The sequence below is a fragment of the Mizuhopecten yessoensis genome, unplaced genomic scaffold (genome assembly GCF_002113885.1).
Source record: "Mizuhopecten yessoensis strain PY_sf001 unplaced genomic scaffold, ASM211388v2 scaffold716331, whole genome shotgun sequence".
Lineage (NCBI taxonomy): Eukaryota > Metazoa > Mollusca > Bivalvia > Pectinida > Pectinidae > Mizuhopecten > Mizuhopecten yessoensis.
This window is the reverse complement of record NW_018480063.1, coordinates 511,360-531,318: the sequence shown is the minus strand read 5'-3', so window position 1 is coordinate 531,318 and position 19,959 is coordinate 511,360. Positions and strand designations below refer to the sequence as shown.

Below are 19,959 nucleotides of genomic sequence, written 5' to 3'. Positions count from 1 at the left end.
GAAGCTGGAGCTCCTGATCTCCAGTCATTCTTGTTATATGTATATTTTCCTTTTTTACATGTGCATTTACCTAATTTTCTCTGCTGATTTTGGAATACTTCCCTCCATCCAGCTTCTGAAAATTGTAGATATTTTCTCAAAGTCAGATTGAAAAATGATAAATGGAAAATGTAAAAAGGACATAAATAATTTTTTAGTTACCTCTGAAGTTTTGTGGAATGTATCTCTAATAGCCATCATTTCAAAATTGTGGAAATGTGATATGCTTTTAGCGAACAAAGGGTACAGTGTCATCTTCAAATAATTATCTTGTTCACCCATTTAAATCATTGTCAGTTTCATTTCATTCACTTTTATTGTGTAAATGTGGTTTTCACTTGACTCAAACATAACTACCAGTAGATCCCTGTGGCTACGATGTGTCCGAATGGAAAGTTTTGAAGGGAAATTTGGTTTGTGACAAAGTTTGACAGGCGGGCTCTATTGATATTTAAGACATGAACCTCATGGAGTAGGAGGGGGCCATTGTTTGATGGGCGGGACACACAGATAAAACCTCTGACGTTGAACAGGTATGGAAGAATACCTGAGGTTTGTACCCATGGGCCATTAATATCGACCTGGCCTGCTTGAATGTTGACTTTTGTCAAAATTTCACAGATGAATCCCCCGGGGGTGAAAGGTCATTCGCAGGAGAGTTCACGACCTTTTGTTAACAGTATTTGAGATGTCCCTAGCCTGACCAGAGATTTGTTATAGAGATCTATTGAGGTGAATAAAGACCTCAATTATTGTCAATCATTGTGGGCTAACATTGAGTTAAGTACTCTCTGATCCTTTTAGATCCCTGTACTTGTGTTCAGATAGGTAACTTCGATGAGAAACTGATGTACTGATTCGATCTCTATACAGGAAAATAATCACAATATATTTAATTGGCCGTTATGTAGGGAAACCGCACAGTACTATGTGACCAAGCCCCTTGTCAAAGGGGTGATCGTTTCCAATTTTGCGGCTGGGAGATTAAACGCTTTACATAGGGTCTTCTCTGGATCAATGATCAACTACAGTGTCAATGGACCCGAAAAATTCTACAACCAACCACAAAACAATTACGAACATGTATGCTTCAAGATGTGAGGGGGAGGGAATTTATATTGTTATGATAGGAAATCCAGATGATTGCTGATAAGGGAGTGAGGTATTGTTTAAAANCCCCAAAAAAAAACCCCACCTTCTCCCCCTCACCCCATCTAAGTTCATTAAAACTGCCATATCAAGCTTACTCCAACCTCCCTCCAAGAAAACAACCAAACAGCTCACCCAACCCCAATTCCATCAGAATAGCCCTTGGCTAGGTTCATCCTCTTTCCCCCATATCCATAAAAACCGTCCCAAAAAGTTTCCATCCACCCTTCATGAAGAAAAAAAATCCTCACTGTTTTATTTTCATTTTTAATTAAGATATGTGTATCATACACATGACAGTTGTTAACCGGATACAAGTTTGTTGACACGGGTGATGTAAGGTAACTGAGGCAAACTTTCCTGTTTTCGGTAGATATCGGTAAGGGTTTCCTTAGACACTATCAATAATATTTATCATTAAACCATTTATACTGGTACAATTTAATGTATTTCAAGCACTATGACACAATAACCTCAAGCTTCAAAAAACTAAATGACAATTTTCAATACAGGTGTCTTTTTAAAGTAACTACTTGATATGACATACTTTTTATTTCTGATGGTGATCATTTTTTATTCAAGAAATGTGAAATTTTAAAATTGAGATCTTTAGGATTAAAAACATTTTATAAACTTAGTTTTCCCTTCTATATGTGCCAATATATAAAGCTGATGATACTTATATACTTCTAAAGCTTGAAGTAAAGTTCTATATAAAACTATATTATAAACTGTCAAGTTCCTGTATGAGACTGATGGTGTATACCTGGTACTATAGGTACCAATAGATTGATGACATAGATAATACTTTATTAAAAGTATTAATGTTGTATACATTTGATTCTTGATTCATTTTGTCTAAAAATAGGTTAATTACTTTAAATTTTATTACACCAAGTTTGTAAAACATTTGATTGTAAATTTTGATATAATATTTAACTGTATGCTCAACAATACAGATTCTATAATATGTAGACTAATATTTAGTTATATTAAAGGCATCATGTTCCTTTGATGTGTGGTGATTAAAATATGTACGTCGGTACGATATTTTGATATCTCGGTAAATTAGCGTTCGACACTGATGATGACTTTTGAAATAAAATTCGAAATTGTATGTGGAAACGCCCACAGTCATATTCCAGAAAAAAGGTATTTAAACCTCTCAATACTGTGTTCTGCACATCTTGGTTGTTAAAACCAGATGTGACCCAATGTTCTACCCATGTTACTTTCATCACACAAATGTAAACTAGTCCATATTTTACTGTACCAGCCAATGATAAATGCATAAGTTTGAGTGAAATTTCTCATTAAAATGCCAATTTCATGTTAATTATGTGCAAAAATAGCTTTCTCTTGCATTTCTTGGTGTATTTCTGAAGATGGTGGGATGTGGTAGATCGATCGAAAACAGACCGTTTGTGTGTGACATTGACACGAATTTCCCTAGAGGAATAACGTAGATCTACATACACGTAATAGTCTTTGTAGACATTGTGTCTTTAATATGCTGTGCATGTTTTTGATTTGTCTTGATTTCCGTTTATAAACGATGCAACCCTGCATTAATTACCTATCAGATTGACAACATTCAGGATGTTGTGTTAATTTCTGTATGCTATGCACCACAAAACCACAGCATGTGTGAAAACCATAAGAATCTGTAATAAGGGTCTGTGTTGTATTTAGATCTATCAGTGGACAGGAGACATAATGTGTCTCTAAATTTGTGTTTTCCTGTTGCGTATCATATGCAGTTTTGACGGTTACAATACATGAAAAAAACCACATGTGCACTTAACTCATTCACCCCTGAAATTCCATAATGAACTATTCCAACCTTTGAATTGGAAGAGCTGAAATGTGTCTTCAGGGGTAAATGAGTTTAATGTACTGTCTGTCCTAGGCTGATCAACTGGTCAAATGTGTTGGCATGTACTATTTTGATGATTGTTTTTACTGTAACTCAGCAAAAAATAAATGACAGAACGATTTGTATGTTTTGTAAAACAGCAGCATTGTATATCACACCTGTTCAGGTGTTCTATGTAATTAAGTTCTGATCTGATCCTTCCTTAGCTGTGACCCCCTCCTACGCAGTCTGTAATACCCCCGCCCCACCCAAAATCCCCTATACACCATAGTCAACTGGCCCTTCTCCTCCCTACTGTTTATGTCAATGTTGTCTTCCCCCTAACGTTACAGTTGATTGTCTAACCCCTCCCCCATGCCCCCTCCCCCCACCTCCAAATTGACAATAGGCCTTAACTTTGTATGACCTCCACTCCCACCATCGTGACGTGACGTCAGGAATTGATAAAAATCTGATCTACTTCAATTTCATGAAACAAATACATGGCAGTTCTGTAAAATGTGCAATGAAATTGTGCATAGCATTTAAAAAAACATTTTCTCACTGTTGTCAAATTTGATCCAATGTTTGATTCAAATCTTATTTATCAAAATGTCAAGAATAAAGCATGGCTGTGTTTCTCAACACATTATCAGAACGGTGCATATTGGAACACGGACTATTAACACACAACTGAAATTCTGATTCCTTTACGTGTCGCCCAGAGTGCAACAAAAAAGGGTTACGTGTCTGATGGTATCAGTGTCATTCCGGACAAAGTGGTTCTGTGGTAGGTACAAAAAAATCAAGGTCATTTGATTACTGAGACTTTTTATCGTTTTTTTTTTTCAATGAATACAATTTTTGTCCTAGAGTTTAAGCTGAGAAATTTCACCTGTGCTACGAGTACTTGTAAACTGAGTCAGCTAATGAGATGTGAAGTAAACATTGACGTAAATAAAAACGAACCAAACAATATCTGCCCACACGTTGTTGACTAGATTGTAGCGATGTACATGTATTTGATCATTAAAGTCAAACACGATGCTTTTCACTTTTACGCATTCATATTTTTATCCGAACATATTTAAATTGCCTCAATTTATTCAACTACACAAATTTGAAATTTTCTCACAGTTAAGTTTGTGATCTTAAGAAATGTTTTTTTTTCATCACCAACTAGCATTTCAGGTAACCTATCTAAATTTTAGTTTATTTTTTTCCTGATATTACATTCTTGTCTGGTTTTAAAAGCTTGTGATACAGTTGTGTTTTGGTTTTATATCCATCCCGCCGGAGTTATCGTGTTATATCTCCGCTTCATGGTACATAAACACAGAAAAATCCAACAGAGTATTTATGTGACAAAATTTAATTTCTATGGAGACGAATTCTTGTGTTGTGTTAACGGGTGACTTATCAGTGCTGGTCTTTTTCATGTATAAGATAATGATCTGTGAGGAATCCCATATTCTTAGGTACCTGGGGTGTAGCTGGGGTATAATGAGGTCACCAGTGTGAAAGACATTTCCAGGGGTAGGAGGGACACAATACCTCACTTAAATGTCTAACCACATACTACACGGTTCAAACGTGTGTTAGGATTGCACGGGGACCACAGGATTTCATAAGTAGTGTGATTTTTAGAAGTCGTAATCTTCAAAAAACACCTTGGGTCACTTTTTAAAACGGTATGTATTTCGTTGATAATTTTTATGTGAACATTTTCCAAATCTGATGCTGTGTTTGTAATCTCAAAAGTTTTTTTCCATGGCTCCTACAGCTTCAATATACCAGTAAACATTGTAGCATTAAGATTTTCTAGAGCATATCATAACATTGTATTTTTTGTTATATTTAAGAAACGTGTTCCTGGGAGCCACTGTTATATTGGAACTGATAAAAATAGTGTTCTCCTGTAAAATTAAAAACCCATCATGGTTTAAAAGTTCAAACTTTTCCAATGGTTAATGATCCCTTCTACCTGAAGAGCTCTCTGTGATAACTTTCTTTCATCTTCCGTTTGATATCTGTTGCATTCTACAACTTAATTTCAGATCAGTAGCAATGATCTGTTAATCCGTATTTTATTGCGAAGTTGTCCGAGTCGTTACCATTCAGCTTTAACACGATACAAAAATTGAAAGTTGGGGTACAATTTTGAAATAGGCTATACTGCTGATGGACGTTTTCATGAATAAATTTCGGATGATACACAGGTAAGGGCCTGTCACAAGAGAGTGAATACCTGGAATGTCTCCATGGTGACAAATCAGTGTGCATGTCTTCTCGAGTCCTATGAAGTTCCCACACAAACTTTTATAGACAATTTGATATATTTAGCTGTGATTCTTTTTCTATCAATATTGATTGAAGATCGACGGAAATGATAATTCATTTTTATCAACGTTGAAATCCTTTGAGGTAAAAATGTGTACCGTATGTAACTTTTATTGATTTGAGGGAAATATTATCAGTGTTGTATTCCCTAGGGACATACATGACACGTGTAATTCATGTGTATGCATGCTGTCCGTTGGGTGCTTGTCAGCAGAAATGTTGTGCAGTATTGACATTAGATCGATTTTCGTTGTGAAGTGCAGTTTGCAGGTGTGTGTCAATCATTCATTGTGTTGCTGCCTCATGTTGCCGGGCAGTACGTTACTCATACATCATAGCCGTAGTATTGATTTTGTCCCACGTCATAAGAGCTGCTTTTGAAAATTCATAATTACATGTTATACAACAGGTAAAAATCGTTAAGAGTGCTAATCTGTCTACGTCAAGGTGGAAAGTACAACTGATTTTAAGGTAAAATAGTGGTTATCATATTTGTTTTGACTGGTGGAGTCTTTGTCATGTAAAAATGAAATTGATTTTAGGAATTAACGATATTAACATAATTCGTATTTAGTATATCTTCCTTAAAAAATGACTGTTAATGTATGTTACGAGGGAGGTGGATTGACTATTTGTGATATTTGTATCACTGTGATAGATTATTGTACCAGTAACTAGATTTGTTGTGATAGAAGCTCTACTACATGGGACTGGATAGGCTCCAGGATATTGGCTAGAACGTAAATTGATGTTTAATTATTTACATGTTTATGTAGAAATAGACCTTTGGAAATCTGTATGATCAATCAATATACCAAGACATAAGTGCACATGAATTATTAAAACAGTTGGTAGCTAAATATATATAGACGTTATTTCTGGACTCAAATGAAGTGTTTGAATTTTGTTATAAAGTGCAACCTGTCATTGTGGCTTGAGACGTTGTTGGTCTTCCCCATATAGCACTTGTCATATAGATATTTGAAACACCTAATAATTCATTTCAGATATTTTTTGCTGGATACCTGATATCAGTGCTGTATCTTTTGTCTTCAGTCTCTATTAAGTTTACAAATGTATTGTTCTAAAATGCCAATGAACTCATTTTGTAGATGTTTGAGTGACAATAGATGGGTTTTTAGGTATGTGGACTATTCCAGTATTCTGGCCTCTAGGCCTTTTTATTATGTAAAGATATGCAAATATATGGGATCTGTGGTAGCATTGAAGAGAGTAACCCACTTATTAGTCCCCAAGTCCTGTAAAGTTTGCATTTTAAGCCTTTGGAATTGTTTATCACGTTAGCTGGAAGCCCCACTAGCATTAATATTTAAATGATTATCACCTAATTGACAATGAAAGCTTGGTTGAATTTTGTTATCCTCGGGAACCTGACTTTGTAACCAACAGGCATTTTTCGTGCACTTAGAAATACATTATTGTAAACAAACTATTCACTTTTTCATATGGTGCGACTTAAAAACTTACTGTTGATTAAAATGTTTCTTAAATGTGAATTCTTTTTGAGTAAGTTTACTCTTTTAAAGTGAGATAATGGAAACAGTTTATATTCACAGTTAAACATACTAAGTATAAAACAATGTTGATTATATTTGAATTCTTGCATGTATATATGTTTGTCTTAACCTTATTAGTTTCATATTTGACCCATTTATTGATAAAAAAAACAACTGGTATTCATGTTCAATTTCTATTTAACATCATGTCAAGAAGAAAGTCCAATCCATGCCCTCTTGGAGTGATCCTTGGAGTGATAAAAGTGCCAATAAATGTTTATATTTTTTGTGTAAATGTCCAGCCATTCATACAGAATTTAATTTTTTGACTGCTGATGCGTATATCTTTTAGTAAAATATCATAATACATTCAGGTGTCTGGCTGACCACCAATAACAAGCTCTTTGACCACTCAGATATTAAATCAGGGGTCACAAAAATGTCTTTACCCTTCATGTGAATAGGTTACCTAGAATTGTAATTTTCCCATGGAATCTTCATTATTGGTCTGAAGCCATCTCGGGTATTGACTCAGTCACTGAGAATTTGTTTACCCACAGTGATACTCCATATTCAAGTGACCTTACTCACCTTAAGCGTTGACCTTCAGGTAGGACAGGTATTGTAAGTACATCGGCTGTAATTGTCACATAAACACCGACAGGGTTATGTATGAGCCTAATGTCAATAAGATCATCGGTCAGTGCCGATTGGAATCTAAGCTGATCTTTGATCTATGTCCGATTAAATTTGTTTTACATAGATTTATTAGACTCGTATGATGTAGCTATGTTTACTTTTGCCTATGTATGAATGGTCGTATTATTTGGCGCACTAACCTGGTTGAGAGCCCTTTACAATGCCGGTCACTCATGGCGTTCACATCAGCATTTAAACTTACTTTATCAAAATGGAGAAAATTAGATTGGAGCAATTTGCCTTTGATAATGGAAAGAACCACAATTTATAAGTTTGGATAAGTAACAGTGGTTTCTGTATCGTTAGATCGCAATCCACTGAAAGTGAAAAGGCACAGTCATGGTTCGTAGACGTAATCTATGTTATCTGATCAAATTATCAGATAAAAGGTACGTTATATCTTTTGAAGCAGTGGGTAACAAAATACTGCAAAAAATAACAATTTAGGTGCATAACATACTGGCTGATACATTACATTAATAGATGCTTTTAAGACAGCTTTCAATGTGTGATATTTGCCATTAAACATGATACGTGTAACAGAAGCTGCTAGGGGGTATAATTTACTGTTCTGTTGGTATGACTGTAACCCAGGTGTTCTCGGCCTTAGGTTTCAATCTTCTGTGTTGGATTTGAAGAAGAAGAGGAGATTGCATGATTTTGGTCTGGGTGAACAACAGACATGTCTTACTACAAAGGAAGCTAAAATGAGACTACCTCTAGCTGTTACAAACGTTCTACAGATACACCAGTATTCGCTTGCCTAACATCTATTCTTTTGGGTTCCTCTATTGCATTCTTCAGGATCAAGTAAATGTTCTGCATGAATGATAGTTTTGTAAATTGTCCAGGTGGTCGTCTTTTCAGTCTAAAATTAACCAGTTTACTATAAATTACTTCCATCCTACCGAACACAAACATTGTTTTCAAATAATTCGCAAATATGTTTCAATGTGTTAGCCCTGTTGTTACTTTCATGGAGGCATGTCATATTTATTGTAATATTTACTATAACAATGATAAAACTTTCTTAAAAGTCAAGTTTTTAAGAAAATTATGTTGAAAATGGTTGAATGCCTGAATTTATTTGAAAGATGGACGGTTATTTATTATGAATGTGAAAACTGGAGCATGTCCAATAAACATAAGAGATTGGTGTCACTGTACTGCAGACAAACTTAACACTGCCCATTTCTTGACAACAGTACATTAGTTCTGTGGAATTTTCTCATTTAGTATATTTGTATGACAATAAAATGATAGCTAACTTTAACATTGTCGTCCTTTGCACAACTACATGCCCTGGTATACCTTTGTATATCAAGACTTTGTTGACAATATGAAACAACTTCTTTTATTTCTTTTGTAGTCCTCCCGAAGTCAACCGGCCATTGGGCTGAAGCAAACGCCTAAGACTCGGGTAAGTTGCTTATAAACTTAATAGCCATAAAGTCTTTTGCTGGTCTCAGATTCAATGAGCTTGTTTTACTGTACAATTAAAGTTTTTACATTGGAAAAGTTTTGTTTTTTTTGTTGATGGATTATACTGTTTTTCTAATGGAATCTAGACTCTGAAATAGTTATTTCTTTATTTTGGCAAGTCATTCTGACGTGATTAATCTAAATCAAAACTAATAAAGTTCCACTAAAATAAAGGAATTTTTCAGGATGTTGTGAGCTTTCCATTCTTATCATTTAAAATCTGTATGTGTGGTTTGATTGTAGTTTTTGAGTTCAGACGATTTCTGATGATATTGTGTGTAGGGACGACTCCTATCTACAGATGTTTCCCCCTGATCAATGTCATGCATGCTTTTTATGGTTGGGTACACACAATAACACCCTTATGGAAGTTTTCCAGTAGCTTTGACCAGATCATACTAAAAGTTTGGATTTCTATTAGTCTGCTCATGAAAGAGGCCCAGTAACTTCCATAAATTGTCCCCCATACAAACAGATTGTGTTTGGCGTGAACATTATTGAGGCTCAGAGAATTATTGCATGAAGTGAGATCCTTTGCACAAGGTATTGAGATCCTCCGAGGAACATCAATGGACTGCAGGAACATTTGATGTTATTTTCTGTATTTTAAAGGAGTCTGAAAATCTTAGGCTTAGGATTTTTGATAAGGTTCAATGCTATATGGCTTAGGAAACATATATGGCATGTGTTATCTTGTGTGAAGAAAGGATTGAATGCTTTGTGATGTATCACTAGGAAAATGTTTAACAATAACTATTAACAGATTTTATTGTACAGTATTACATATCCAAATACAAATATTGGTTTAAACTGTGACTTTAAAAGCTTAATTGATGGTGTTACAGGTAATTAAAATTGTTTTATGTTAAGATTTAATAAAAAATCAATTTACCAGATTTAACTAATGTTATAACTGGTTGAGAAAGTTTTATAGTGTCACAGACTTGTGGTTTTATATAAAGGTGTAAAAAAATGTTACTTCACAGAAAGTATATATTGTATGGTAAAAGGTAACTAAAATATACACTTATATGTAGAAAAAGTATTGCCGAATCATATATATCTGCACATTCTTCAGTAATTGAGGTAGATACTGCAGTACTGTGCATACCACATGCAAGGACAGAAATTGAAGATGAATAAAGTTTTATTTTTTGATGCAATGTGTACAGTAAATTCAAGCGGAAAAATGAAAGTTCTTACTGGACAAATCTGTCGGTGTTTAAGCTTAAATTCAGTTACTTATTAAGGAATGTTTTAAATAATTGAATGATTTCATTTTTGGAACCAAACAGATCTTATCTAATACAACGCCTTTTCTGTTCCCAAGTCATTTCCTATTTAAGTGACACCAATTAACATAAATATTATTTTGATAGCTGACATAGGCAGATTGAATTCAAGTGTATTGATTAAATTTACTAAGAGTAAGATCATAACAAGATTAATGCAGGTTGGTTATATTTATATAATTAGAAATATATCATCTCAGTAAATATTTTACAAGTAACTCAATTAGGATCAAACTGCTAAAACCATTGTATAATGTTATAACAGAATATCATGATATATCTGTGATACTTTAGTTTTATATCAGATTTTCATTGATTGTTATATATCGATTGCTGTAAGGTCAAAGGTAGGATAATAAAAAACAGATTTTCATGTTTCAAAAACAAAGTAAAGAAACAGATGTTTGTTTGTACAACCAATTTACAACAGAATTAATAATCTTCTCCTAACACCTCATTAGGATCTCTTTAACTTAAATAAAACATTGTTCTTGGTGGAGATTTGTTTGTTTAGTAATTGTCAACAAGCTTTGTTAATCTGTGTTTACCTGTTCTCACCTGTACTGATAGCTTAACACAACACTAATGAACATTTGTCATAACTTCACTGATAGCAGGACACCTACCTGTGTGTCAATTTCTTGGTATTGTATTATAAATAGAGAGGCCTGTGTAGGTAAGGTTTCTGTAAGGACTCCTGCTGGGGAGATTTACAGGTAAGAAAGTCCCAGGTAGCTTTAACAGTAAGACTATCTCAGTTTGGCCTCTCATGTAGACAGATAGTACAGGAAGGTTGTAGTTGTGACAAGACCTAGGACATCAACAACGTACACATAGATTATCTGGATGAAGTTAGATTTGCTCAGTTATCCAAGTAAGATGTTAAAGAAGTGGTTTGACATTTCAGATTAGGTTAAACACAGATTAGCCAGGTAAATACATTGGTCTCTGTCATCCTGCTAGGGATGAAATGTTGCCTTGGTCACTATGATACCTGCAGCTATCATGTCTTACCTGCGCTCTGTTTACCTGTACATGTACTGCCGAGGGGTCATCAACTCCCCCACAGCACACAAAACATATATACTTACCTGAGTTATAGCTATCTCAACTACAAGGCTGGGAAGTCTAATTGCTGGTAATATACACATAGAAAATGTGATTTTATAGACTTGAAGGCAATCGTTTTTATGTTAATGTGTAAAAACTGTGGTTCTTGAAGGATATTTAGGCACCCACTGCTAACTATGATGCTGCATCCACATTTCAAAATTAACAGATGGGTATGTAGCTTAATTCTAATTGTCATTATCAAAACCACGGAATTAGATTGCTATCTAAGTCCGTGTCATAACAAATATTTTACTGTTTGTACAAGCCGGGCTGAAATAAAGTTTAAAATCTGCTAGTGAATTAGGTATATATATATATATAGATATTATGTACACTGCCACAACATGTATAACTATCAAAAGATATGGTAAATATATCACTCGGCTCATGTCGGCTTTAACTGTTTATGTATGTTTATATGTAAAGAATAAATTATTTATATAGACCAGCTTAATTACAATTACGTATATATCTTAAAGTAAACATTATTTCCTGAAGAATTTAACTGAAATATTTGTTTGTATAATTATTTGAAAGGAAAGATTTTACTATAATCAAATAACCGATATATAGATTTTATCAATTAACGGTCTGTTTTTGTATGTTATATATATATTATTGTTTATTACCTTGTATATAGCTAGGTCAGTGCACTCCAGGTGTGTGTTCTATTTAAAAGAAACGATGAAAAAGACATTCAACCTGGGATACAATTTCCTGTTACTATTTTTTGCAAATTGTTTTATTTCTGTGATTTAATTCATTAAAAATCTCTGTGGGATGTTGTCGGTGGTATCATGAATGGAGCAATAAACCTCTTTTTTTCTTACCACCGGCATTCCCGATTATCCGATAAGAAATATATCATTGCTGTCTTCTGTACTGTTGCTCCATCAAACAACCTGTTTTGTAACTTGAAGCTGTTTCTCTATTCAGAGGAAAATTAATCTGTTTATTGCTCTCCCAGAGACTAGATGCTATCTTTAGGTATTTTTGAAGTTAATTTTGGCAGCTAATGGAATCTGATTCTATCCCCTTTTATTCAGTGTTCCGACAATTAAACAGAACGGAGCCTCTTCCCTCCCATACTACTAACAACCTGATAAACACACAAATTGGCCGTACACTATTTAAAGGAGTAGACGTTTTGTATGGGGAAGCTTGGCACCACTTCCAGTGGAGATGTCAAGCCAACTGTTGTGTAGTGTATCTATTAGCTCCTCCTCCTCCCCAGCACCCATGATTATCTGATAACCAGAATATATTATACAGACTTAAACTGGCAAATTTTGTGCAAATTAAATTGCTTACCGAAATTCCTAAGAGAAGCTTCTACTGTCTCTATTTTCAATATTTAATAAATTGGTTGAATTGCATTTTATAAATTGATTTTACATATAGATTCCCCAGAAAATTGCTCAGCTGAATTAATTTTAGATCAATTCCCATGAGAGTTGATTTGTTAGAGCTGCATGAATTCCTGTAGAATATCGGGGTATTCCCTTTCTGTCTCCCCAGGTTCCTGCTTTGGTCTTTTACCCAAAGGAGAGTTTTGTTGGTGTGGTGATCGATGGGAATTGACAAAGGGTAGATTAGGGTAAGATGTCAAAGGTCAACACAATTTTCCAATAGATTATATTGATATGGGTCGAAGTAGTTCAGGGCTCCAAGGTTTGATGACTTAACGCATTCATCCCGGAAAACACATTTGAACTCTTCCATTTCAAAGCTTGGTATAGTTCATTATGAAATTTCAGGGGTTAATGAGTTAATGAAATATGTATTTATTATTTCCAAAAATAACTTGCTATGGTTTCGATATTACTTAATTATGCAATTAGAGCATTAACAATAACAAACATTTCACCATTAAGTTAATTCTTGTTTCCTGTTTAACAAAAAAAAAAAATGTTTCCTCAAATCAATCATTTCTCCAAGGACCTTGACTTACAGCTAAAGGATGTGAAATAATCTTCCATATGTGACAAGATGGATGTAATGATACTTGTGCCACTACGGTATGCTGAGCAGTTTTTTAATTGCCGTTTCTCCTTCAATCCCCTCCCTGTTCCTTCCCAGAACATCCACTAGCCTATTTCTCCACCACTATAGTACTGCCTGATGATGCCAGTGTTCCAGGGTAGTGTAAAACCCAAGACAGAAAAATTGATTTTTTTTTCTTGTCTTTCCCCTGCATTGATATTCACCAACTTATGGCATTCAAAGTGACACAGAGGATGATCATGTGTTAATAGTTAAGTGGGGTTAGGCCAAGCAAAACAAATCTCAATCAGTTCTGTTTCTTACAATGCATAATTAATTTGTACAATATTTCATACCAGTGCAATTATAATGCAATATATTTTAGATTGAACCTTTGTTATTTTAATTTGCGTCATGGTTTATAAAATCTTTACTAATTTTCTGTTATGGATAAAAGTATCATCGGATATGCTAAAATGTACCTGACTGCTTTGAGCTCCGTGAATGAACTCTGGAAATAATGCACCCATTTGACCCCATAAGAGTTGCTGCAGTCATTCTTATTTTGCGCACACACAGAAATGAGGAAGGTGAAACTCAAAAAGCTATAAAGAAAATGATGAAGTCAATGATTCATTATTTTTTTTATTTTTTTTAATTCTAGCTAATATGTTTAAACCTTTAAGTACCCGTTGTGGGGTATGTAAGTGCACCTGCATTTGTGGAGAGGGTAGGGTTGTACTATCGACTTTGAGTAGGTAGGGCTGCGATATAAGGGGTATTGTATTTGATAAGGTGTACATGTTCAATCCTGGTGATTCATTTCACTATGAATCATGTGTTGAGTTGACATTGGCTAAAAATAGGAGTTGGTGAACGGTATATTGCATCAGGTAGTCCATCACAGGGTATTCTGTTATCTACAATTCATCTGGTATAAATACACAGGTGTCCACTTGATTCTGTTAAATATTCGTTTTCAGTCACACATCCTGGCAAGGTAATAACAATTACAAGCATATTGTACATTAATTCCAAGTATATATTGTGTACATACATGATTAACAGTGAAGACTTCCAGACAGTCAAATTATATAATCCATATGGCCATCACAGATGATGACATGTTTATTACACAAAATTATACAGCTTATGGACTGACCAGGTAATGGACCAGACAGACCTACAGTACTGTGATAGTCTGAAAACTAGAATAGGTCTGATTGTAATAATGCTATAAAATGATTATTAGGTAGATAAACAGAAAGAAGAAACTCAAATTCTCTAAAAGAAAAAACAAAAATTCTTGTCTAAACGAAGGTACCTGCATGCACAGGTCAGTTTTGTTCATAAACAGGTCAATTGAGTGACCCTCAGATAGTATACAAGGTCGACCTGTCCAGTGACCCACAGAGCTGTCCTAGCACTGCTGAGCTGTTTGGCATCCTCCCAGCACCAGTCTCCCCCCTCCATCTCCCCCCTCCTCACAACCATTCCTCCCCCTTGCCCCCCTCCCACTACTAGTGGACTAGCCCTATGTAAATACATCAGGTTTTTTCCCCACAACTGTATGAGCCAGGGAAGACTCCCCCACATCCTGCTGCCTGGTGGAAGTTTCCAGCAGCTATGATGATTTTGAGCTATAGCAGAAACTACTACCACTAGTATCCCACCATGCTTCTAGCACTTTAGGAAATGGGACCGATTTGGAAATGATTCCAGGGGAATGATGGATAACCTTGGTTGAGTGTTTTGGAGGGACATTTCCTGAATGGTGCAATACATTCTTGCTGTTTTACTACTGAGATGGAGATGCTGTTGCCTAATTGTATTGTGTAGTCAAGTGGTGGTTCTCTATTGATCTGACTGTGTATTATATTGTGTGTTGTTAGCCATAATCATTACCGATGATAACTCGAGTCTTGTCAGTCTTCAAGGTAAGTGTCCTGTTGATGGTGTCAGTGGCAGTATTACACACCTGTACAGTACAGAACAATAAATATGGAATGTATGGCAGGAATAGGGGGACATAAGAGGCATGGGTTAATTGTGCAGTGTTCCCATTGCATTTTAGATCTGTCGATATATTTGATGCATTTTCAAGATTCTGCACCCCTAGATAATCATACTTATAGTTACATCAGACAATTGATGAAAACTAGGGGAACGTACATTAACTATCTGTTTTGGGGGTGAAAACCCCTCATTTGGGGGTTTCTGGTAACACACTGATATGTCAGGATGAAATTGAATGGTGATCATTCAATAAATGTCAACTTAGATTTTTACATTTTTTTTTAAATGTTAATTTACATAAGAATAAAAGTGTAGCAATTAATACTATTTTACATCATTTAGTTAAATTTCTTCCAAAGGACTTCAGCCCAAAAATCCTAACAAGTTGACAGCTTGTGGTAGCTATAGGCCTGATCAGAAAAATATACTGGGTATAAAACCAGTGGTATGTATGTCCAGACCTGATCTGAGAAATATTTGTGAAAATCAAACATATATATAGGTACATATATATGTAAATGAATAATGAAAGGTAAAAAGGCAAAGTATAACTTGTGTGAACTAATGCTACACACTTTATAGTGAAAATATTTTTGAAATGAAAAATAACATTTATTTAATCTTCCTCAAGTTTGTTTGAATTAAAATCCAATATTTTGACAGGAGATGAGATAAAAATTGTAGGTTATGACACAGGTTTGTCACAGAACCTGTTTGTTATAGTCTATCTGTAACAAACCTGCCACCACTCCAGCTTATACCTAAACTCATTACAGATAACAATCTAGATCTATATAGTATTTGTCCCCTGGTCAATATGCTCTGGTCACTTACAGAAATCTTAATCTCAAATGTTGTTGACATATTTTAAAGATTGTTCAGTATACCTTCCGTATATACCCTCAGGTCATTTACAGAGATTTAAAATGGTGTTGACATTCTAAAGATTTCTCTCAAAACCTCATAGAGATCACCAGAGATATCTATGACGATAATAATTGTATTATTTACATTTAGCCAGTGGTCAGCTAGAGGTATTAAAACTACTCTGTTCATCTCTGTTGTCCATTTGTAGTATGGGAAACCCAGCTTATAATATATAAAGCAGTGCTTGTGATTGACAAGTGGACACTTGAGGTGTGTAGCTCTCTGGCCATGTATACTGGACCTTATCTAGTCAGCATTATTGACTGTTAATTGCTGAATAAAGATAAAGTATGTCAATATGAATTGTATACTGACAGTTTGGTGGCCTGCTCTCACAGTGGATGTTTATTAGGGCTGGTGTACAGTTTGGCTATTGTTCGGCCAGTATTGGAGTGTACAGACAATGACAATTTTTAGTGTCTTCACGTGTCATATCGCTGAAATAGTTCACAATCTTGTGTGTGTTAGATAGGTTCCCTGGGATTACATGTATACCTCAACACCATTGTGTTACAAAGTCCTGGCAATTTATCAGACATTTGTTTGATTTTTCAGCCAACAATATTTGGAACCATTGCGAAAGAGAAAACGGCCCAGGAAGATTCCAGGGTGGTAAGTATACTTACATTTGATAACATTACACGATCTTTGTTAATATATATATATGTGTCTAGATCTGAATATGAATTGATTGACTTTTTTCTCAGAGAATGTTACTGAATTCCATTGCTAGACTGGGTTGTGTTTTTGTATTGTGTAATGATTTATACTTGGTGCTCTACGTTCATAAAACAGATTTGGTGCTCAATGGATGGTGTTCAAAACTCAAAGGATTTTCATAGACTACTTTATTAGAAGGTGAAAGGATATCTCACATTTCATCTTGGAATTTTATCTTGGGACCTCTAAGAAGTATGAAAAAAATCATCTGAGGTTCATTGGAATATCTAAATTGATGATATAATACCCTGACAAGGGCTTTGGAGAGTTCTCTCTCTGAGTTCTGTTAGATGTAGTATCAGAGGCCGGTAGTATCCCATTTGAGTATTATTCCACTGTAGGCATGCCACAGAATTACAGAAAATTGCCTGGTTACTCTAATTTACATTTAGTAAAACAGTTAATCTGATCTGATATCTTGAAGGTTGATTAAGATGCATTAGTTTGGCTCCAGGCTCCAAGGAGTTACGAAAAACAAAATGAAGAAATGTCAGACTGGAATCACAGTATTTAATCAACAAAATTACTTTCCCTATTACCCCAATCAAGTAGATTACCAATACTTATATATACCTACCTAGAACTGATTCAAACTCGAAAAAAATAGGAAGGATATATAGGCACCAGTGTAATCAGAGCGACTCCAAAGAATGCTGTTACCTGACATACAAAGCATTTGGTTGCTATGGAGATTGACTGAATTTTGAAATATCAAGCAGTGACTAAGATACAGAGCCATAAATTAACTGGGTTCAGATTCATCAAACGTTAAATAATTAATCATGCTGTCTGCTGCAATCTCCTGTTTTCAGTGGAATTGGAAACAAGGTGATGGTGGTGATTTGCCTTGTAGGGGCTGTAACTGTGGGTAACAAAGGGCATAGTTACCCTGGCTGTTAATTTATCACTGATCCCCTGTATAAGGGTGCCCTGGAGAGTAATCAAGGGGAGATAACTTGAGATTATGTACATCAGCTGAGAATGAAATGAGTGTATTGCAGTAACAGTGTCAGATTGGTGTTCACCAGATGGACAGTGTGGGGGTGTAATTACTAGAGGGATGTTTAGGTACATTACATAGTTTGCTCTGGTTACAACATTTCCCTGTGTTTCTTACTTTAAGAGTAACCACTTTTAAAGCTTAAAGATGTTACTGATAATACGCCCACTACTTTACGTTTATATATAGGGGCATAAGGACTTTTCTCTCCAGAATTTGTATCATTTCAATTTGATGTTCCTATAATGTGGAATTCTTTTATGAAATCTTTGTGATATACATGTGACTTACTATTATCCCAGTCCAGCCACTTTGCTCTTGGATACTCGCCTCTATATGAGCTGAGGTCACATGTGATCTGCTTTTTTGTCCTAATATCAGGTCACATGATGATCTGTAGTTATTGCCTATAATTTGGGGGTATGTTGCACAATAACATACAATTTTGCGATTATCAAATAGTGAAAAGGGATTAAATATTTTTTATATTTATTATCACCTTGCAATATTGACTTGGCAATATTTTAAACAGAATTCAATCCTGTGATTCATGGTGAAATTGAAGTCATGAATACAGTAGTTTGTGCTGGTGTTTCATACTGTATGTATTTTGTATGTAACATTCCCATTTAATCCTCTGAAAATTACTGTGTAGTTCTCAGATTTTTGTCATGGTCTCAAATTGACTCCCCAGGCGCTTATAGCGTGGACCTGGCTTACAGTTGATGTGGCCTAGATTTACCAGGGAGTAGTGGTAATCACAGGGTCTTAAGATCTAATTAGACAGTGTGTAAACTCCTAGGAGACATGGTGCCCCCTAACTGTTGCCATGTGTCCTTGTTTAGGTTTGATGTGCCAAGTCCAGCCCATTGACAGAGCCACTAATCTCATTACATCTCTGATACAATAAATTACTGCACAACCCTATTTTCATTAGCTCACTTATAAAATATACATCTACAGATTTAACTCAATTTGGTCTGTAATGTTAGTCAGTATCTTGCCTCATGATCTCGTCCTAGGAAGAGCTCCAAGTTTGTTGCTTCAATCATTAGCATCAGGGAAAACAGTTGATGGTAATTTTGTTAAAAGCAATTAGGTACCTTATGCTGGGAAATTTGTGTAGGGGAATGTGAGGATATACCACAGTTCCAACAGTCAATTTATCACAAAACCTTCCACATCATTTTGAGGTCTTTTTTAATTGTTAGTTTCCCTGCTGTCTGTTGAAGCATGGAGAAGATCTACAGGGCCAATGTTTCTAACTTCATCATCATATGCTCAAACTCCGATTCCTTGCTCAAATTCAAATTCTTTTTATTTTCAAAATGCGAAAGTACTTGATACATTTTATTTTTTGTTTCCATTATACTATGAGTCTGAAAGTTGTCAACTTAATTTCCTTTTTTTGATTGTTTTCCTTACGAACCCTTTGCAATACATTTTATTTGTCTTGATCTAAGGAAAGTTGGTTTGAGCATATTACGTCAGATTAAGTACAGGAATGGTTTTATAAATATGGGGCCCGATTAAATGATCTTTATGCATGTCTATCATGAGTATTTCTAAATAAAGTGATGTGAAATGTCAAATGAAAATTCTGAAGATCGTTTTATTAGAAATAAAAACTACGCTTTCGAGTTGACCATATAATGGTCAGAGGCAGCCAGACAGTCTTCATAAAAATGCTAAATACAGTTTGCAGATCATAAGTGTTTTATGTAAGCTGAAGGCCTTCAACGTTACACAAAGCATTAGCTGTTCCTATGGGACGAAGCTTAGAATGTAGATAATGCATGCTAAGCTTTTTATCTCCTGAAATATTCC

At 35.0% G+C, this 19,959-nt stretch overlaps 1 protein-coding gene across 6 annotated transcripts in view; it reads left to right on the top strand.

The window, feature by feature from the left end:
* LOC110443179 (ras-GEF domain-containing family member 1B-like) overlaps window positions 1-19,959 on the top strand; it is a 99,459-nt gene that overhangs the window by 56,140 nt on the left and 23,360 nt on the right. For 4 of the 6 annotated variants that reach the window (XM_021487223.1, XM_021487226.1, XM_021487224.1 and 1 more), the window contains 2 exons: window positions 8,969-9,019; window positions 16,968-17,024. In XM_021487223.1, the coding sequence (XP_021342898.1) occupies window positions 8,969-9,019; window positions 16,968-17,024 (108 nt within the window). Of the gene's footprint in view, window positions 1-8,968; window positions 9,020-11,565; window positions 11,657-15,037; window positions 15,407-16,967; window positions 17,025-19,959 lie in introns of those variants that run through there. The other 2 variants (XM_021487227.1, XM_021487228.1) reach the window with 2 other exon arrangements.